The sequence below is a fragment of the Coloeus monedula genome, assembly GCF_965178545.1.
Source record: "Coloeus monedula genome assembly, chromosome: 1".
Taxonomy (NCBI): Eukaryota; Metazoa; Chordata; class Aves; order Passeriformes; family Corvidae; genus Coloeus; species Coloeus monedula.
The window spans coordinates 18,597,845-18,619,887 of NC_138781.1; the positions used below are offsets into that span (position 1 = coordinate 18,597,845).

At 39.6% G+C, this 22,043-nt stretch overlaps 1 protein-coding gene across 4 annotated transcripts in view; it reads right to left on the reverse strand.

Annotated features, from left to right (window-relative positions):
- Positions 1–3,317: 3,317 nt before the first annotated feature.
- Positions 3,318–22,043, reverse strand: part of MLLT10 (MLLT10 histone lysine methyltransferase DOT1L cofactor) — a 128,674-nt gene continuing 109,948 nt past the window's right edge. For 3 of the 4 annotated variants that reach the window (XM_082287738.1, XM_082287737.1, XM_082287739.1), the window contains 8 exons: positions 20,781–20,853; positions 16,157–16,311; positions 14,121–14,309; positions 13,623–13,711; positions 13,139–13,497; positions 7,998–8,100; positions 7,032–7,244; positions 3,318–4,898 (listed from right to left, as the gene is read on the reverse strand). In XM_082287738.1, the coding sequence (XP_082143864.1) occupies positions 4,854–4,898; positions 7,032–7,244; positions 7,998–8,100; positions 13,139–13,497; positions 13,623–13,711; positions 14,121–14,309; positions 16,157–16,311; positions 20,781–20,853 (1,226 nt within the window). In that variant the 3' untranslated portion in view covers positions 3,318–4,853. Of the gene's footprint in view, positions 4,916–7,031; positions 7,245–7,997; positions 8,101–13,138; positions 13,498–13,622; positions 13,712–14,120; positions 14,310–16,156; positions 16,312–20,780; positions 20,854–22,043 lie in introns of all 4 variants that reach the window. The other variant, XM_082287740.1, reaches the window with a different exon arrangement.

Sequence of the window (22,043 nt, forward strand, 5' to 3'; positions counted from 1 at the left end):
AGCTGGCTGTGCAAGAGAAATGCACTGGCCTCTTGCACGGTGGCACTGCACTGGGAATTGGTGACAGGGCCAACTGTCTCAGCATCAAGAACTGGGAAGGTTTTCCAGAGCACTGGTGGGTCATTTGGAACTTGGATGGGGAATGTGAGTCAGTGCCCTGCACCAGTGGATCTGATCTCTGCACCCAGATGCTCAGATCCCCATCCAGGAGCCATCCCTCACGGAGCAAGGTAGTGAAGGCTTCGTCCAGAGCACATCCGGTCATACTTCAGTTCATCAAGGGCCAAAGGAATTGGCACAGCCTTAGCTTTAGCTTTAGTGCTTGGCAGTGGGGAGGAAGGAGGCCTGGTGAGACTTTCAGAGCCTCTCAGGGCCCTTTCTTGGGGTTGCCAGGTGTGTTGTGGATGATGACACAGCCCTATGAGCAGTGCCTTTAGTCTGTGGTGACTGAGGTCACACATGATGCTCACTGGAAAAGTGGAAGACTGTACCCAGGCTTTGTTTTCTCATGGGTCTGTTACCCAACACCAGAGCTTGTTTTTCTAAAACTCTGTCCATGAAAACCAAGGTCACCCAAGGCTTGGGATTTAAGCAACTTCTTCCAACTTTTATTGTAGCACGGAATGCACATTTCCTTTAAGTAAGATTAATAATTTGCCTGCTAGCAAAATATATTTTCTTTCCTGGGCAGTTTTGAGCTGTAGCTCAACAGTGCTTTTGCACCATAACTTTGTGTTAGTCCTAGAGGGTCTGTGCTGTAGGTTCTATACTCTGACTTGCACTTAAATATGTCAGATCTGAGCCTACTTTGAGGGTCTTTGCTCGTCTCTGCTGATGGGATGGGCAGAACACTGTGGAAAGGAGCGTTTGCAGCAGATGAGACAGGGAGGGCAATCTTCCCTTACTGCTGAGGATCCAGTCCCAGTGCCAAGCTGAAGGATCCTGGCAACCATACACAAGTGAGGCAGTAGAATATGACTGAGATGCCATGAAGGTTAACAGTGCTCACATTTAGGCTGTTTAGTTCTAGAGGAAAGACCAGATGCTGGTCTGCAGTGTCCTTTTGTAAATGTAGATGTTTGGACTGCATTACTCTCAAATTTATAGTTCTCAGTGCTTGAATTAATTTAAAAAAAAATATGTTTCAGGAACAATTTTGCAATGTGACCTCTTTATGAGATGACAGGGCCAGAAAACAACAGGAACACTGAAGAGTTCTCCTTTAGGTGGACCCAACAGTAAGATTTTAGTGCAGGTTATGAAAAACAGGCATCAGAAAACTGGTCATTAAATGTCACACAGTGCTACTGCTGAAGAGTTGCTCCTGCTAACACAGCTTGAATGGATAAAGTTGATAAAAGCAGGATTTCAGATGATGTAGGCTGTTCAGAATTAGTTGGCTTCTCTAAGCCATAAAGTTTGTTGTCATTCAGTTAAGTGGGGGTTTGATGAAAAATCTGAATGCTGCACCTTTAGTCTGTGCTGCTTTTGTGACACTGAGCCCAGAGCAGTTCCCAACACAGAAGGAGAGCTCAGCAACTTGGCTGCCAGGGACCTGCAGAGGGGCTTGGGCTGCTTTGGCATCCAAGGCATTCCACAGGGACAGCCCTGTGGGCTTTACTGGACTGGCGCCAAATCAGCCACAGACCATCATCTTTGATGTCAGGATTGCAAAGTCATTGAAACAAGATTGGTTTTGACTGCATCTGGCCCTCATGTGAACTTGGCTTTGATGTGGTCTCTTTCTTTAAAGGGCTGGTGAACTGAATTTTTGTTTGGATGTCAGAACTGTCCTTTTCATTATTTCCTTGCTGCTTCTTGTTGGTCCACCAGGACTGTGGTACTGTAAAACCACCCCTTGCAGTCTTGGGCTTCTGGCACCAATCTCTTGACAATTCTGAGTATTTCTAACTTTGTCCCTTTCACACTTCTCTTAGCAGGAGACAGGTACCAGAGTATAGGCAGTCCCTTCCTAAGAAATACACAAGGAAAGGCAGGACTTAGCACTTTCACTTACTGACTTATATTGCCTGAGTGGTTTTAGCTTTGGCTTAGGTCCACGAATAAAGCAGCAGTCCATGGCTCCAGGAGCAGTGGCACTCGGGATTCCCTGGAGACCTTGTGCCGGGGGCAGGCGTAGATTGGGCTTTTCTTCCCCTACCTCCAGCTCTGGCAGTACCAAGTGTAACTTTGGGGCCCGGCCTTCCATGATTTGTAGTCTCCCTTCTCAGCACTGATCAACAGCCAGTGCTCTGGCTGCACTGACAGCTCCTGAGCTCTGGACCTTGTACACATTTAATCAGTAGAAATGCTGAAGTCTCCTGGATCTCTTCCTCAAAGAATAAAACACTCATCAACTACCCTCAAAATGTCAGGAGGTTTTTCTAGTCCTGGGGAGGGTGGGAGCAACTGATGTCCCTTTGCTGTGCCAGGTGATGTTTCACATTTCCCTACAGCTTGTTCATTTACCAGTCTTCTTTCAGGATTCCAGTTTTCCCCACTGGAAAATAAAACAAAAACATTAAGTACTTGGGCCTTGAGCAGATGGAACAACATTCAAATGGCACAGCCCACAGCAACACCATCTTCCTGCTCCTTGTCCCAGAAGCTGCTCTGAGCCTCAGACTGCCCCTGACTAGAGAGGGGCTAAAAATTGTGAGGAAGCCATAAATGCATCTCTTGTCTGTCAACCCCTGACTAGCACAAGCCTCACATTTTATCTTCAAGTGACTGTACAGGAAGGGTCAAGTTCTCTTTGCTTCCTGGGAAATAAAAAACCAGTATTTAGCTATTTATCAGTCTTCCCATGGACAATAAGCAAAATTCATGGAAAAAACCACTGTGCTGGTTTTACAGAAAGTACAGTGCAAAGGTTACAGCAACAACCTCACTCCCCTCACCCAGGCAGGTGCAGATAAGGAACCATCCCCTCCCCACCAAGCTCCTGCCAAGTTCCATCGGAACAAACTGGAGCTGTTGGACAGCAGCCACTGCTCCTGTGATTCCAGTCATTCCTCTCTGAAGGGTGAAAGCAAAAAACTGGCACCAGACCCAGGGCTGCAATGGGCATTTCTGTCCAGTAAGTGGAAATATCCCTGGACAGTTTTTCAGCTACATCAGTGTCTCCTGAAAGGAAAAATTTACATGAAAAGTATTTTATGAAACTTCTTGTAATCAAATTTAGTAGCCATGTGCAAATCAAATCCTTCCTGTCATGTGATGTTAATAAAAATATTCCATTCCTCTACAAGACTCACATTCACACAAGCCATATACAATGATAAACATTATTAAAGTTTATTAACAAAAGCTTTGTACATATCTTTTCATACACTTGGAATTTTACATCTAGTCAAAATAACAGCACATTTCCATCTTACCTTTTGTACAAATTGTTACAGAATATCCACCAGTGGGGCGAGTAAGTAAAATAAACCACTGGTTTACTTTTGTAAAGTATCTACAAAAGTGATTTGTGACATTTTTAAAAAATTCCCCAGAACATATAAAAATAAATTATTTTTACTTTTTCAATTAAATCTACTAATTAGAAATATTACAAATCAAAATATCAATGTTTTCTTATGAATTCTTCACAATACAAAACAGATTCACAAAACTTTATTTACAGAAATGAGGTAAGAACTGTGCAATGTTTAACTAAGAAACATATTGCAGAATTAACATGTTCTTCCAAATAAGTACACAGTGGAGGTCTAATTACAGCTGGGTCTTTTCCGCTAATAATTCCCACCTCACTCTTGATTAGTGGTCATTACCCCCATTTAAACTGTCCTTCACCACCCTGCATAGACTCGCCACGAGATCAGCAACTGCCGGAAGTGTTGTAACACAAGTTCACCCGTTTCAACCACTGGGAAATTTTAGTGGGAAATGGTAACTCACTTTTTTGGTAATTTATTAGTGAAAAGTGACCCAGATAACAATCTGCCTGAGCTCTCTACAGTGGTATAGACACCTCTAGGAAAGGCAGAACAAGGCTGCTGGTGCAAGACAGAATATTCCCGCTGCTAACAAGGACACATCTAGTGCATGATCAGCTGTTTGCAGCCATTTCAACGAAATGGAGGTAGCAACAGGCACTTGGTTTAGGCCAAACACTACACAAACTTCTTCCAGTGTGGCCTTCTCATCTGGTAAGAAAACTTTGTCACTGGAACCAAACAGGTTCCTTTAAAAACCTCAGAACTCTAAAACCTACACCAAAATTAATAAACTTTGGATTCCATACCATAATTCTTACTCAAGAAAAACTCCCAACTATACAACAATAGAAATTTAAAGGAATAAAAAGTTCAGAAGCAAATTCCCTTATGAGTCAGGTTTCAAAACAGGTGTGTAAAAAAAGAAACGATGAACAGCAAGTCCCAGCCGCCATTAGAATGTCAGTCTAAAAGGATCTATTAAAACTGCAGCAGCAGATCAGACGGGCTGGGGTTGGGCTGGTAAAACTACTGCTCTGAAACCAAAGCAATGCATCACTGCAGACAGTTTACAGCCTTTAAATCCATGAGATTAGGACTGAAGAGTCAAGTGTATGTTCTTCCGTGGTTGAATTTGTACCTAGTACCATCATATTGACAAAATAATTATGATTTGCAGAGTTTCATCTACTTCACAGTCTGAGACATTAAAAAGTACATCCATTTTAGTGCAACAAGAAAGCAAATGAAAGCCTACCAAAAATATCCTTATGAAAACTATTAACCTCTTGCTGTGCAGTAAGAGTTCCTTGTTGCTCTTTTTCAATCTGCAGAAAGGGAACCCGCGGTTTGCAGCCACATGAAGTGCTATAACAGCAGGACGTGCAGGGCTCAAGTGTCATTCAAATGTCAACTCTTCTCTGACGCAACTGGTCCAGTTTTATCATTGAGCCTCTGTGTAAGAGAAAATACTTCTAAAAATCAGATTATAACATACAGAGCTAAGTAAAATTCAATTCATAAATATGACAAAGCAGTTTAGGTACATTCACCAGAGCCATATAAATAGTAACTTCTGCACTGTAAAAAATAACCATGTACTGTAGAATAAAAAGTGGGAAAGGAAAGAATAAGTAAAGGAGTAGTCCTGTATTGAAGCAACTAATGCTAAGGTCATGACAGCCAGCATTAGAAAACACCAACTCTGCTTCTACTGTCGTTCCAACAAGAGTGGCTGTTCCTGGCTGTGGGTCTCTCTAGAACTGCAAGATGGTCAAGAGAAACACCAGGTAACCTCTGCTACATTTGCCTACTGGAGAGGGCTGAAATCTACAGTTCCCCATCACAACAAATACAATTTCCAACTTGCCCCATCACAATTCTTTCTTTCATATATTGCTACAAAGACATTTCCTGCAAGTATTGAACAGGACTGAGCAAAAATCTCATCTCATTCACTGAGCATTCAGAAATGCCTGAAAACCTGTTTCAACTGCAAATGAGATTAAAACAGTTGAACTCTGGCAAATAGAGAATTTGTTAAAAACAGTTCAACAATCTATGCAACCTGTCTCAATTCTAGTCTTTAAAAAAAAATAAATTTCAAAAGAAATTTTTGTAAGGGCTTTGTTTGAAAGATGTTCTTTCTTGAAATTATCTACAGCTAACTGTTAACATAAGAACTGTAATGGCATACTTGTAAAAATACACTGCACTGTACAGACCTAGTAATGGCCATTTAAGAAAATCAAAATAAGATCACATAGAATATTTTGCTTGGATGTACACCAAATATAGGGTCTCAATTCCATTCAATACTAGTGTTTGGAAAATGAGGGGAGATAAGTTTTAAACATATGAGAACAAACTGTGAACATTTCTGAATGAAGGCAAGTCCTGGAGCCAACTCCTGTGCCAACACGTTTGCTGTGACAGTGACCCAGAGAACAGGATCCGACTGCAGCGACTGTTCGCAGCCGCAACGTCACAACTGCCCAAACCCCAAGGTGACAGTGACCCTGCACAAAGATGAACAAAACTAAGTGCTCGCAATTTTGAATGGAAGGGAGCTGTTTCCAGGAAAAACTGTCTTGAAAATTCATCATTTATGTGGTTTTTATCTCACCTACTTCCTGGAAGTACCACTGAAGCCCAGCCCAAGTCCTCCACCACAGTGCTCCTCAAGTAGCACAAGGATTTGGGATTGGGGAACAGAGAGGGGACTCATAACTAGCCCAAACTCTCCCCACCTGCTCTTGCAGACAAGCTTCCCTTTCTTCTCTACCACTACCACTTGCTGTCTTCTCCAAGGAATGATGAAACTTTATGTCTTCCTGCTCTATTCATCCTCTGTTTTTCCAAGTTTCATATGCTCCTTCCTTTATCCTCTCAGCTTAATTGTATGACCCTTAGAGAATGAAGCCTATTCTTTGACTTGTTGAAGAAAATTCCTCTGTCTTGGGGACGGAGATTATGGGCAAATACTAAATATAATGGAACATCTTTGCCAGCAAAATGTGTCCTGTTTCTTTATCTGTCTAGGAAAGGTTTTATTACTCTACAAAGCAGAAGAGCCACTCAGCCTCCCAATGCACAGCCTCCTTTTCCCAGGCCAGAACCAAGAGGCACAAAGTCCATTCTCCTAACACAGGTTCCACCTTCCCAGCAATGGGATCCTCATCAACTGATCCCCACAGGACCACAGGGCCTGAGGCCTGACCAAGGCAAACTCGCCAGTAAGGTGGTAAAAGGAATGACCCACAAAGAGTGGACACAGTGCTGGGGAAGAAGCAGGGTGAGGAGGACTAGGGCTGCAGTTGTAATTACAAGAGGAAGGCAAGGGCCACACTGGACTGGTGTCCTGATCCAGGGAAGCAGGAGTGTGCAGCAGACATTTTGGTGTGACTACCAGTTCGCAGAGTTCTAAGCCTCATTTAAGTGCAGCCCAAGGCTCAAGAAAAATAAAAAAAAAGAAAGACAAAAAATCCACCATCTTTGATTTGTGAATACAGGTACATTACCTGCTTCTTATCTTTTAGTTACCTCCTGGAGGTAGTGCATTGAAAGTGAGGTGAGAAGTATACTTACTGTCACCTTCTGAGCTGCATTATCTCCATGAATTGTAAGGAATGGGTTGGTAGCAGCTGCATTAAGTGGTGAGGCCTGTGTGCCTGAAAGTAAGTTGTTTATGGGTATCTGTGCTCCTCCAGTAATCTGCAATTGCTGTACTTCAGATTGATGGTGTTGGTGATGGTGATGTTGTTGCTGTACTAATTGATACAAAAGGGCCTGATGTTGTTCCTTGAGTAATATGAGGAGAGGGAGGAGGAAGAAAAAAAAGATCAATAATTAGTTGCTGAAAAATAGCTCCTCCCTGGGTTCCTGTTTATCCAGCCCTTCAGTCAGTGCAACCCTTACACTAATCCCAGCTAATTTAGGTTACACTAATGAAGTTCCATGAGACTGTGGGAAAGGAAAGAAAGTTCCTGTCAGACTTCCTGAAATCAGTAGCTCAGCAGAAATTCAGCTAAGCCTGATGGCTTAAACAGGCCTCTGCCAGAACAAACATACCTGAGAAGACCATGTATTAAACCAACACAATTAACAATACAAATAGTTAAAGAAGTTACCTAATGGCCTATATGAATACTGCAAGCAGAGCAAAGACAGCTCATGAGATGATATCCAAAAATCTTTTGCTAGTGTTCTAGTGGAATCAGAGATAGCTCAAAATACTGTTAGAATCCACACATGGTCCCAAACTCTGCTGCCACAGCTGATGCTGAGAGAGACAAGCCTCCACATCCACACAGGACAAAATGGAACTGAAAGCACTAGGGAATGATTCTTGTAGCCATACACGCACCCCAGTAATATCCTACCATTTTACATGACTATCATCCAAAAAAGACTGAAGCAACTGAAAGACTAAAATATTATCAAAGCCTTTAATATCAAGTTAAATGCATTACTATTATTTATATTAAGCTGAGGAGTTTATCCATGCCTTAGAATACAATAGAGGAATAAATCATAATTAACTGAAAAACTTACTGATGTGAGTTGCTGGGTACTTAGTAATTGCTGGAATTGCTGGTGCTGTTGATGAAGCAACAGTTGTCTCTGTTGGTCAGAAAGCAATCCTAGTCCCGAGGCACTGTAGGGTTTGACAGGGTAATACTGTGGTTTATATGGAAGTATGGAAACTTTTTACTCCAACTTTCCATTAAAGAAAAGATTTACACAGACACTATTTAGCATTTGATTTCATACTGCAAATACTGTCTGACTGTCCAGTTGGGATTCCTGACACCACCCCCAAATCTCATTTATGCTGAGCAACAGCAACATCTTGCCTGTAACACGTCTACTCCCTCCATGTTATTTGAAACTCAGATAATAATTACCAATTATAAAGCTTTTTTCAAATGCTTTATACAGAAAGGCCAGATTTTATATTACAAGACAGCTCTTCCCAACCTTTAACACTTAGTTACCAAGCATTTACTTTGCCTTGGTTTCCTTCTAATTCCCATCTTTTGTGTCATTCAAACCACTCATATTGCCCACACCTTGTCTGTAATTTCGCAAACACCTTCAGCCTTGCAGGGAGCCAAGGGATGCTGCCATGGAATGAAGCTGCCTCTGCTTTTGCCAACTATTTGCTCCCAGCCCCTATTTTCATGCCTACATAAAATTGTCTGCAAATATTTAGGAAATTGGGCAAGGAATAGATCCAGCTGACACCTAGGCTGTAAATAAAGGGTTTCTTCAGCTATACCAGTTTACTGCAAGACCAACGGCATCAACAAGGGTGTGTTGGGAATAGAAGACCAGGAAGACAGCTGGATTTACTCTTTCAGTAGAGTGTTGGCTTTTACTAGTTTAAAACACCCATTGAAATATTAAAGTGTAGTTAAAATATTAACAATTTGTTAATATTTTTAATATTTTTTAATATTGTTAATATTTTAATATTGTTAATATTTTAACCATTAAAATATTAAAGTGTAGTTTCATGATAGGTTTATCCTGCTGTTGAAAAATTAGGTACTTCCCTTTCAGCTGTACCCTTCTGTCCCCTCCCCTCATATCGGGTCCTGCAGCACAGTGGGCTGCAACCTGTGGGAACTGAGCTGAAACTTAAACCAATACAAAACACACTGACAGATTCTCTATTAACGTAGATGAGGTCACAGTGTGATGCAGAAGTTCTAGTAAGAAGGTGTGCATAGGATGACAGGATTGCTTGTTGGGATTGGTAGTAAGGAATTATTCACTTAAATAAGTCACAAATCCACATCATTAGGCTACAATCAGGTGGCTCCTCAGGACATAACATTTATCTTGCATTTTTACAGCAGCCAGCAAACTGTAGCCCAACTCTGCTGTAATTTGACTTTGTAACCAGCCAATATGAAAATACCCAAAGCCTCACCATTCTCTCCTACTGGGACAGGGCAAGCCACATATAAACTTTGTCTCATACTTTGTTGCATGGTCTCAGCACTATGGGACACACCTGACAGGCTGCACTTATTATTTCCTAAGGGGAAAGGGAAGCCTGTGTCAATGGAAAGTTTATGGAATCCACCCAAGGCTACTGAGGGACCTGATGGAAATGCTCACAGAGACACTTTCAACCATTTTCCAGCAGCCCTGGCTGACCGGGATCTCAAGATTCCAGCTGATGACCAGACAGCAAATGTGATGCCTGTCTAGAAGAAGGGCTGGAAGGAGGATCTGGGCATGAGGCCTTGTCAGTCTGACCTCGGTGCCAGGGAAGGTCATGGAGCAGATCCTCTTGAGTGCCACGACACGGCACATGCAGGATAACCAGGGCATGGGGCCCAGCCAGCCAGGTTTGTGAAAGGCAGGTCCTACTTGATTGACCATCTCCTGTGACAAGGTGATCTGTTTGGTGGGTGAGGGAAAGGCTGAGAATGCATCTACCTGGACTTAGGCAAAGCCTTTCACACTATTTCCTACAGTATTCTGACTAATATTACCATTATTTCCTTCTTCTCTTTTGACCTCACTTTTTCTGTAGTCTTCTATACTGGAATGAATCTTCTCCACTGTTTTTGTTGGTTTTTTTTTTTTTTTTTCATTCTTTTATCCCATTCTTTCTTTTTTCCCAGATCATGTTTTACCTTTGCACTTCTTTTTTCTGCTGTTGTTCTCCCTTCTCTTTAATCGCTCTGCCTGCCTCTCTTGCTCTGCATTGGCACTTGAAAGAAAATACCCTCAGTCAGCAGCTGAGATCTCTGTGTCTAGAAACAAAACCGAACTGCAGAGGACAAAATGCTGCAGCTCCCAAGCTTCCCAGAAGAGACAGTTCACTGGATTCCACCACAGGGCTTTCTCTAAACCAGATCAGCTTGGAATGTAAATTTAATCCTTTTTAGCTTCTCATTAAAAGGTACATGATCAGTCTGAAACTCTCCATCCTATAGTCTTCTCTGGTTGCGAGAATGTAAAGAAACAATCCTATCTCTTTTCTCAAATCACTTAATCTCCCAGTTGCTGGCAATCTGTATTAAGCCATCTTTTTTCCCAGAAAAGGATCAAGTATTTTTCTCTGACAAATGAATGTGGGTTCTTTCACCTACGACTTGAAACTCTCTCCAACAACAGTGTGCAAATCAGTCTTTTCTCACCTCCCTGTGTCCCAGAGTTAAAGGGTTCATATGAATATGGACAATATGCATAAAGAAGTCTTCCTGCATTGGTGAACACTGCCTATTTTTCACATTAAGCTGTTGGAACAGATTCTGAAGCTTGGGAAGTTACTGTAACAAGCAACTTACAGGAACACCTGGCAAGTCTTTTAAAATTACAGAACAATACCCTGAAGTTAGAAAGCAGGGCTGAGTTCTCAGGTGGCTTTCCAACGTGTTGCCAGTACTAATTTAAACCACCTCCAAACTTGACCCTCACCACACAATCAAACCAGGGTCACCACAGCACCAAACCTTCGGGCCCGCCTGTGCTTGGTACCATTCAACCTTCCCACTAGAGCAGTTCAAAGAGCAGGGATACTCTGGGAAATTTAACATTAAAGAAACAGACAACTAGTTGCCACTGAAGCAGCATCAAACTCAAGCCTGGCAGCTGACCCATAGAGTTCCAGAACCAATAATTTCAACCAGTGGAAATGTTTTTTTATCTATTTTTTTCCTCCCTTCAAAATCATCCCAGATCCTCTTTGCAACTTAGTTCCCATAACAAAATGGTTTTTTCTATTCTTCTCTAAAGCATTTGTAATGGGACCAACAGGAATAAGGAATGCACGTGTCATTACCAGAATCATATTAGCACTAACTAACATTACTGAACTTTTCCCTTCTAAACATACAACCACAAATACTGAAAACTCCAGAGAAAATGAGGGTCATTGTGAAACACCTCAAAAGGAAGAGGGCCTGGGAAATATGGATGAGCTCAAATAAAGCAGAGAATTGTGTGAGAAGTGCACTTTTAAATTTAATATAAACATTAATTTTAAATTAGTATTATTGAGGGAGCAGTGCAGAAAGAGATCATGCCATAATAGAAACAGAGAAGTAGAAGTGCTGACAGACTTGAACAGCATAAGCTTGTTGTTGTAGCAGAAAATAGGGAGTCACTGGGAGTATTCCAGACTCTACTAAAGGTTAGAATAAGAGTTTAAGAACAGGATACTAGCCCCAGTATTTTGCATGGATTGGAGCATTCTACTACTAGGTTACCCAATGAAGTAGTTAAGATGGATATTAAAAAAGAAACGAAAGAACTTCTGCAATACAAAGAGTCAGAAGCAAATAATCTGTGTATAAACAAAATCATTTGAGAAAACAGTGGCATGACTGGTATTCAGCATAACTGATACAGTCTGGCAGTACCTGAAAGTGGAAAGCATTGTGCAACTGGTTAATATGATTGATCTTGTCTAGTATTTCTCACTCTCTCCCACACTTTTGGGGAGAGTAAAGCAAAAGCTTTGTGCTTTTTGCCAACCGCTGACACTCAAGAAAGAAGAAAACTTTTCATTAACACAATGTCTTTTGTTTAACATATGAAACCTCATGTTCACATATGATATAAACTATGAAAAATACAGGCTCCTCAGCAAAAACATAATGACTCATGCCAACAACAGGATACACTTGAAAGTATCAGATTTTATGAGCCTACTGAAGCAATACCACACAATGATACAGTACATGAATATTCAGGAGCTGCCAAACCAACAGCAAGCAAAGAAACTGGAAAAGGAAGCTAGGAAATTAGGGATCCCTTGCATCATACCAATCACGTATGACTTTTTTTGATGGATAATCCACCATAATCTCCAAAAATAAACTCTACTTACAGACAAGTAATCCACTCCCTATTTACAGGCACTTCTTTCTACACAGAACTGTATTTCTCCTTCCTAAGTGAAGGACAGGACAAGGGGTATGGGGAAGGGGAGCGGCGAGAAAAAGAGTTGGCCCAGGATCTGCTCTATCCCAAAATACTTCCAAACCAAGAAGTCCATTCCTTCTCCTGGAAACCAGATGTCTCCTTTTGTTACCCATTCGCCTTGCAACTCAAGCAGCAACAGTTAAGGCCACTGAGGGTACCCCGCTTTGGTGAAGGGCTGTTAGGAATACTCACAAATGAATCTTTTTATGCATTTAGAAACCACTTGAAAAACTAATTTTGTTGGGTTTGGAGTCAGTGCAGGCAACTGAAAACACCATGCAACTGTATTACAACTCTGGTTAGTTATGCCTGGTACATCTTGAATTACACGACCATATACCCTTCTCCCCCTCCCCCCTTCTTACTGCAACAAATGGTAGCTTTTCCAGCACTCCTTTAATCCCGGAAGAACAATTGGCAGGACAAAGAATATTGTTTTCTGAACTGAAAAACAGAGCTGAAGCATATTTACATAATTACATTTGTTTGGGAATATGTGACTTGATTAAAAAACAGGAATCCACTAGGATTCCCAAAGGCTTTAGAGAAAACATCTTTTCTTTAACTTGACTACCTGTGCTTCCATTAAATGCCTCCTCACTTTCATTCACAGACCAGGAGCAGAACTTACTTTGATAATTACACGCTAAGGAAGGAACAGTATATTTGGAGTAAGACAAAAAAACCCAGCTAACCTGAAGAACAGCAGGCACTATGAGGAAAAACATAAATCAGGGAACTCTTACCTGTTATTTAGTGTGGTTGGCAGAGGATGCGTTGCATTGGGTGGCACGGTTGCATGAGTGAGAGAAGCGTTCTGTGATATTGTTGCTGGCGTCTGAATTACCCCATTTAAAGCCCCTACAATTCCATTGATTGCCAGCTGGCTGGCTGGCAGTGCTCCAATTATTCCACCCACACCCGGCACTGCAGGAATGGTGGAGGTTACAGTCTGCATACCACTAGCCAGTGCCCCCACTGTCACACCATTGACCTGCTGAACTCCAGGGACTCCCGAGCCTTGCTGGGCCGGACTCTGCCCAGCAGGTGGTGGAGTGGAAAGCGCTGATGAACTGCTGGTGCTTTGTCCACTGGAGGTTATCTCCTGGTGTCAAAACAAACAACAAAGCCCCCTCAGCTGCATAAAATTTCACCTAACACCACAATGCAAGGACTGGGATGAGTTAACTTGTAACAAGTTTAGGTTTAGAAGAAAGAAATAAAAATTACCTGATTTAATACAGGAAGAGAATTGTCCGGTAAAAAACTGTTTCCCAGATGAGGGCTTTTACTGCTGTTCAAAGAATCAGTGCTAGGTGCTAAAGTAATTGTTTCAAAAAACACACAGTGGTTAAATTTCTGTAACATGCAAAAAGATTCAGAATAATTATTTCAAAATTATGACAAAGCTGAACATAGAAAATGTAAAGTCAACTTTAAAATCATTGCTGAATAGTAAAATATTAACTAAGTAATTGGTGAATCAATAGATTCAAATGGATGTGCTCCAAACTGAAGTAAAAGAGAAACTGCACTGAAAAAAGTAGTAATGGTTCAGAAAAATAAACCATATGATGTTTAAACATTTAACACATCAGCAAATACTTGGTCTATATTCATCCTACATTTATATTCATCTCCCATCAATGGCATGTGTGGATGAAATAGATATTTCATATAAACACATGTTCAAATTACTTTGACACTTTAATAATCCCCTCTACTTACGTGCTTGTACTGGAAAGGCATGTGCTTGATGAGAAGGGCTGGGATTTGAAGTTATTGTTGGAAAGGGCACCGAAAGCTGTGCATTGAGAAGCTGAAGTCGCTCCTTCTTTGCGGTCAGATTCTTTATCTGTTCTTCCAACCGCCTATTCTCAACTTGAAGTTGGTGTAATGATTTAAGCATTCCTAAAACTAAGACAAAAAGGCACACATTACATTCCACAGCCACATTCAATGAACGAATAACACCTTCATTCAGTTTTGATTTCTGCATTACATTAAGACTAGCATATATGTGAAAATATAAAATTATTACAGATGTCTGAATTTTAGCAGAAAGATCTGAGATCAATTTTGTGTTATTTAAAGCACAGAAAGAAGTTTACAATGTGCTGTGATAGTAATTTTGGAATACCTCTACACCCTGGCTTAAATACTGATAAAGTAGCCTCATTTGCGCCAGGATACATTTTAAGCAAACAGCAGTACCTGACAACTTAGCCCCAGATCATAATATAAAAGTATTTCAGTAGCACAGGATAGTTGGGATAAATCCAGTTCAGCTGCAGTATTAGGAACTATAAACCTTATGAAACAGAGAAGTTTGACAAAAATATGCTCAGCTAACAGCACAAGCAACCAACAACATTTATATAAAAACAACCAAGTTTATGAAAAGGGAGTTTTTCTGATTTAATTACTTGTACAGTGAATCATAAACCAATAGAAACAATGAAAAAAAAAAAAGAGAAGTCCTCCAACTTGAAGTTGTCCCAGTGCACCTTGGCGGGAGCTGCGAGCAGCGATCTCGGAATCCCCCAGCAGGGAGCACTCTGTGAGCACCGCACTTACCCCCCGCGTTTGCATAACGAGGGCATCACCTTCTCTATTGACCTGATTTTTACCAAGCACAGTTTTCTCAAACTCCCATTTGGTTTCAGAACTTGGATTTCCCAACCAGTACTAGAGTGTGACTGTAAAGCCACAGGGATAGCCTCCTTTTTTTTCTTGCCTTTTTTTTTTTTTTTTTTTTTTTAAATTCTAAATTGTATTTGTTTAACATGACCTCTGGGCCTACTACAGACATAAGTCTACTGGTATAGGCACATCTGGTCATTTCCCAAGGATTTAGCTTTTATCCCTCCTCTTCAAGAACATACAAAGGAACCCTCAGTGAGCTCAAATGAGATGCAATAAGACTTAGCTAAACCTGTCCTCCAGCTATCATGTTTAAAGGATTATCCCTGCATGAATTTCCTCACAATTAGCATTTTTGTCAGGATACCATTCATAAAAATACTAACTAGATACCTCTTTACACTACCAAGGAGAAGAATAACGTGTTCAATAAAATATAACACAAACCATAACCTGGAATAAAATAAATTTTTTAACATATTCAGTGATTGTCTTTGATACTGATACACTGTTGAATATGGAGATCCACGTGATCTACTGATCACTTATGCTTTTAACATATTCATTCTTGGACTATTCCACTCTATTAAACATAACTTGAGAAAATAATAATTTGCCTGCTTTAGGAACTCACAAGAAAGGCAGAACACAATAAAGACACGAAAGCCCAGTAGGACACCTGACTAACATTTGTAAATATTTTCTTTTCAAACAGCAACAGAAGTAGGCAATTCAGATTTAAAAATAAAAAATAGAACAATAAAAATTATTACACCAATCTATATCATACAATATAAAGAAAAATGGGGAACTGTACTACATATTTACAGTAGTGGATCTAAGACTTCAGAGTTTCCAAACTCTGCAACTGGACCTGCAAGTTAGTTCCTCTTGCATGATAGAATTTCCCCATCTATAAAAATGTAGATAATCACAGAGAAGTCTTTTGTAATCTACTGATGCCATGTGCTGCACTAAGAACTATGCTAGAACTGTACATTACAGTTATATTTCAATTCACAGCAGAAAATAAATTTTATTAAAATTCTTGGAAAAGCACAGAACAGCAGTTCTGAGTAACAGTTGGCAAAAGTCATAATAAACAGACTGTGAGTACTTACTGTCACTGGGGGTGCCTTGCTCTAATAAAAATTGTTGTCCTTCACTCCATTGCCTCTCCAGAAGCTGTTCTATGCTGGCTGCTACTGGGGGCAAATTTTCCCCACAACCATTTCCTGACTGATCATAGCGAATCTGCAAGTTGCTCACAGGGGATCTGTTGAAAATATTGCAATTTATTGTTTAAAGAAAAGGATGAAAGGAAATGTATTAGAAAAAGGCTGTTGAAATTTCTTATCTTATATCAGCTCTTAGCACCTACATATCTTATGCTTCCAAGACTAAGCTAATTCATCAAAATCACTAAGAACTCCTGGTTCTCACTGCCAGGGCTTTAATAAAAGAAAGACATATTATTACAGTGTGAGAATTTATACTGAGAAAGCACATAACCTCTTCTTGCATACAGACTAACAAGACAGTAACTGACAAATAGTATTGAATTAAATTATACAACACACACTTCTACAGCAGGAAACCATTATATGTGGATACACAGGGCATCAACTTTGGGAGCAAAAAAAACAACCCACACCAAACTTCAAACCTTTCCCTGATAAAACTGGGAAAAATAAAACCGATTTCTTAAAAGCATCACATAGAAAGGCCATATATAATTCCACTGACTAACTTGTTCTTAAAACACTCATGTAAACCCGGACTTTAGAGGGAGTACATGAAAATATTATTTCACAAGGGATGCAATGAAAGTTCGAAGTTATCCTCTGCCTGTTCTGTGAACACTTAATATACCTCTTTTTTTACTCATGATCACACACAGTTCAAAGAATAGTCCCCATGCCACATGTCTTTTCTCATTCAGGAGAAAATTAATTATTCAGCACATGGCCACTGAGAAAGCTGGCTACCTCTCTCAGGCCCTAGGAGAAGGCTTCTTTTGCATTGGATGGGGCAAAATTTAACTTGTGAGCAAAGCCAGATATTCGGTGTATTTCTGACTCGGATTTCTGGTCTCATGTATGCATGGTCCCATTTCTCTACAGGACCACCACCAGAGCCCACTAAAAGCTGGTTCTTGATTTTGATGTTGGTTGTTTGGGGGGATAATCAATTCCAGTGAGCTCAGATTCTCAGATATTAGTTATTACTGTAAGCAATTGGTGCCATCATGGGATCACAGCTGTACTGTTGCACCCACAGTGCAGACTTACCAAGAAGACCACCACAGTCCCAGTACGGGACAACACAGAGAGCTCAGGAAATCAGTGTGTTAATTATGATTACCGTAATAAGCAGTGGTCACAGCACATTAGCTACCTAATGAGTGTCGAGCATTTTGCAGGCACCAGAGCAAAGCGATTTTTTACGAGAAAAGGTTTTAAGTAGGTGACTTAAGAGCTCTGTTAAGTATTTATAAATAGGTCCTTTTTTGCATACAGGAAGAAAGGAAAGCACTTGTTAAAACAAAAAGCCCTGATGAATGGATAACCAAGGTAGTGTTTTTTGACAAGAGATGACAACACAACAGCACGTAACAGTTCAGCACAGAGACAGCAAAAGTACTCTTAGAACGGACTGTTAACACGATGTGCTGAAGCAGTAAGGAAAGTTTATGCAGAAACTACACTTACACTTCACACAAACAACCCACTTCAAAACCAATACAAAACCAGAAAACAAGTACATAAAACCACTGAATAACTCCCCCCGAAACTTCTCTCTGTCTGCGTGTTCCTGAGCGGCACATAATGCTACCTTAACAGATTGTGCCATTTGAATTATAGATCACCAACAAAATTCTTGGTGGGCTTTGGACTGCTTCCTATCAATTTTGAAAAGGTAGAAACAATGCAGTACATGATGGTACAACCTCTGCAATCCTTCACTGGAAGCCTGTTACAAGAGAAGGGTAAAAAAAAGTAAAATCCAGACTTCTGTGTATTGCAACATTACTCAGTCTCTCCTCTCTACCAACTGAACCCCTAGCTCATCCTTTAGACAGGATATGGTTCCTGCATGCTAGGGTTGAATCCTTATTCCAAATAGTATTTGATCAGAGTTTCCAACAGGATTATAAAGGTGCTGTCTGCACTGGTCCAATCCTGCCACGGAGATGGGAATCCTGTTTCACACCTTGCCTGCTTTCACAATTGTTTTTTGTTTAAGTTTGGGGTACAGTTACTCATACTATAGAGCATTAATTAGAAGCAATACTGCATTTAGATATAAGCATACATACAGATTTCACTGCAGGTACTACGTAACATATTTTTAAATCTAAGGTTAAGTATGGGGTAAAAAATAGTTTAAGTGCTACCTTGGGAAAAGCAGCGATTCCTTTGCAAAATGGAAACAGCTCACATATACCAGGTATATTTATATTTCTCATATATATATTAAAAGTTAAAATACGGCATCTTAAACATCAAACGCTGTGGTTATACTGGGCTACAAAGATATAACAATATGAATTGGAAATGACCATACAAGCTCATGAGTCACATATGTCTTCTCCGAAGTCAGCTGCGTCATCAACAGCAAACAAATGTTCTGCAAGTGTTTTTATTTTAAGCAACTCGCTGAAAATCACATGGTTCTTTCGGAGAACTGTGTTATTTATGTATCTCATAAGTTTCAAAGGGAACAGAGTCAGAACTTGCAGCTAAATAATTTTAAATAGATAAAGCAGGTAACATTTGGAGTTGCAAAGTTTCCAGATAGCAGATTTTTTAAAGTTAGCTTTTTATTCACTATAAACCATATTTTAAGTAACCAGAGTTACTTATTTATTGAAGTGGGGAAGGTGGGGAGTTATCTACACATTTTACAAACCTTGACATATGTGTAATCTTTTTTGTCGCGCAAAGCAGGGGTGAAATTTGCTGACTACTGAACTTAACTGAATGAGTAGGTTTTCTAAATTTTTTCCATGCTAGGTGTTTCAGACTAAGTTTTCCCACCTATCAGTTCTGTTACTACAGCAGCAATTTCTCCCCCTTGCTTTCTCTCACACCGCCCCCGCCTCTCCCCCATTTTGGCTTGTTTTTGAACAACACTACTGCCAAGCAAAATCTCTCTCCTCTTTGCAAAGTGCTACAGCTTCTATACACTGCAGGAAGCTTTTCAATTGTGGATTGAGGTGGCCTTTGTATCATCCAGTTTTCCTTAAGCATCCCCATCAAAACCAGTTGGTATTTTACCATGCTGCAAGTGCTGGACTGTATATACCCTGAACATACACACTTTGTACAAACATGATATTTAAGTTTACCTTCCCAAGTATTCGACCATAAGACAGACTGAACACAACTATGATTTATGCAAATATTAACTAAGAAGGCATTAAAACTCATAATTACCACAACATGAATGCATAAGAGGACTATTAAATATATAATCAAAAGTTCTGGAATTTCCTAATTGTTGAGCATTTCCCTTGGCAAAATTCTCTGAACTTCCTTATCTGTACAGATCAATTTATATGCTAATATAAGTATACAAATTTATACTAAGAATACCATCTAAACTGATTTGTAAATTCTCTAAAATTATTTTAGAAGCAACACATACTGGAAAACTTAAAAACAAGTTCATGACTAGGTAATAACACCTAAGTATTTATAATGGATAATCTCATTACATCCAGAAAGATGTCTTTTGATTAATTAAGGAATATAATACAAGATCAACAACACCAGACATGTACATTAAATTATCTAATTTGGAGATATTTGTTATAAATTACCATAATAAACACATGCTACAGCAATAAAATTCATTATTATAATGCTAATTCTGTGTAACTAGCATTTTTTAGCATTTTATCCTAAAATCTTTTTTCAGGATAAATCTCTTTTTCAGATAAATCTTTTTCATGGTTAGTACCTAGGTAAAAAACACAGTAATCACACTGTAAAATATAACTTATATTGGATTCAGTATAGAAAATAAAGCCCTTTAAAACAAAGATTTGCTTAAAATATACAGAAAATATTACTGAAATATTTAAAACACAATATTGAAATTTTAACAGCAACTATTTTAAAACAAAATAATATTATACAGTTTCAGCAGAATTCTTATCTCAAACTTTTCTAGCAGATGTGAATTGCAGCAGAACAAAAAAATACTTATTTTTTTCTACAGAGAATTATTAAAAATTTTGAAGTTGTGAGGGAAAAGGAAGAAAATATTTGCTTGGAATTTTTACTGATATTTAATGTTTCACACCATCTTATTCTTGAGATCATTGTTAAGTATATGGGATTTTGGAATTTTTTCAAATATTACTAAACTAAAATTGTGGTAACAAATCTGAGGAGGTAAGTGGTACATATGGATTAAATGACAGATAAATCCCTCTAAAGCAAGATTCCATTTCTTAAATAAGGGAGTAAACTAACTTACCTATAAACCTTAATTTGTAAACCTAATTTCAGTTGATACAAAAGTACATTTCAGCACAATTTTAGCTCTCTGGATGAATTAGGGATTTTTTTAGAAGGATATATCAATATAAAAATACATGTATTTATACATGTGTGTTTATATTTTTATATATATGGGCTTTTAAAACACTTTGGTATTACTGGTAAAAAGACAGTGAAGTTTGCAAATCTTAAAACATTTCCTCTGCCTGCACTCTCCAATGTAAATAACGCTTACCGTGGTGAGAGACTTCCTCTGGGTGATCCTCCTCTGCCAACAAGGCTTCGGCTGTTATCTCCGAGATCTTGATCTGCAGTGTAAATATTTCACAGCTGATAAATCGCCTTTTCTTAGATAAGAGTTTTAATATCTGATGTAGATATTTTAAAAATACCTTCAATCTCAACTTCTATCTGTAGTTACTGCTGAAGAGTGAATAAGTAACTAGTTTAAGATTGTTGAACTGTAGCATGTAAGGTGTTGTCCTTACACATTTCTGAGGCTGTACCAGGCCATGGATTATGTTCACTTCTTTCATTCCTTTCAGTTTTACAGCACAGAAGCGTGGTTTGCATTTGCAGTACCCTCCCCTCAGCCACTTTTAATTTGTACGGTGAAAGTAATGAATCACAGCTGTGGACAGCTAATCTGTATGCTTATCACAGCAAATCCTGATGCTCTGTATTTTTTTAACACTTTGCATCCCAAAACAACTCATAAAATATATAACGTATTAAACTTACTGCTGCCATCTAACAAGCACACGTTATTCTGCAAATTTACTGAAAACTTTATGAAAGCGTATAATTCACTAATTCCTATTTATAAGCAAAGCATAGGAAAGCCCCTTGCTAAAAAGGTAGTAAAACAAACAAAAAAGGCCTCATTAAATATACGAAAACGTTTTGCTTGGAAGGACTCAAAAGGGTTATTTTCCCTATGGCCTCTCAATAAAATAACCCTATCTGCCCCCTTCAAGGTTGCCCTCCCCCTATTCTGAGTCAAGCGACCTCCGACCCCTTGGAGGGCAAAGACATGACTGATCCATTCTTGGTAAACTGCTAAACTCATTCCCTTCCCCCAAACAGGCATGACTACTACGACATGTCAACAAATCCTTACGGAGGGATTGAAACAAAGCAAAGCCAGCGGCTCATTAAAACCGCGGCAGAGAGCCTGCGGTACCAAATGCCAATCGGTAAATATTCACAAGATTATTAAATGCTGCACAAGTTCTCTAACGGGATCTCTTTCACACGAACTTGTATGTAATGCAATTTCATGAATTATGCAAATAAAGGTTTCAACTATTCACGACAAAACCCAGAGCTGTGTCACTCCGGTTGCAAAGAGCTGGGAACTGAGCGCATCAATCACAGGAGTCACAAGAGACACTGGTGCATTCCTGCCTGCTGATGGCTCTGCTTAAACATTTACATTTCACACACCGAGGGGAAAAAAAGGGGGAAGAAAACCTGCGCTGTTCCACAGAACAACTGA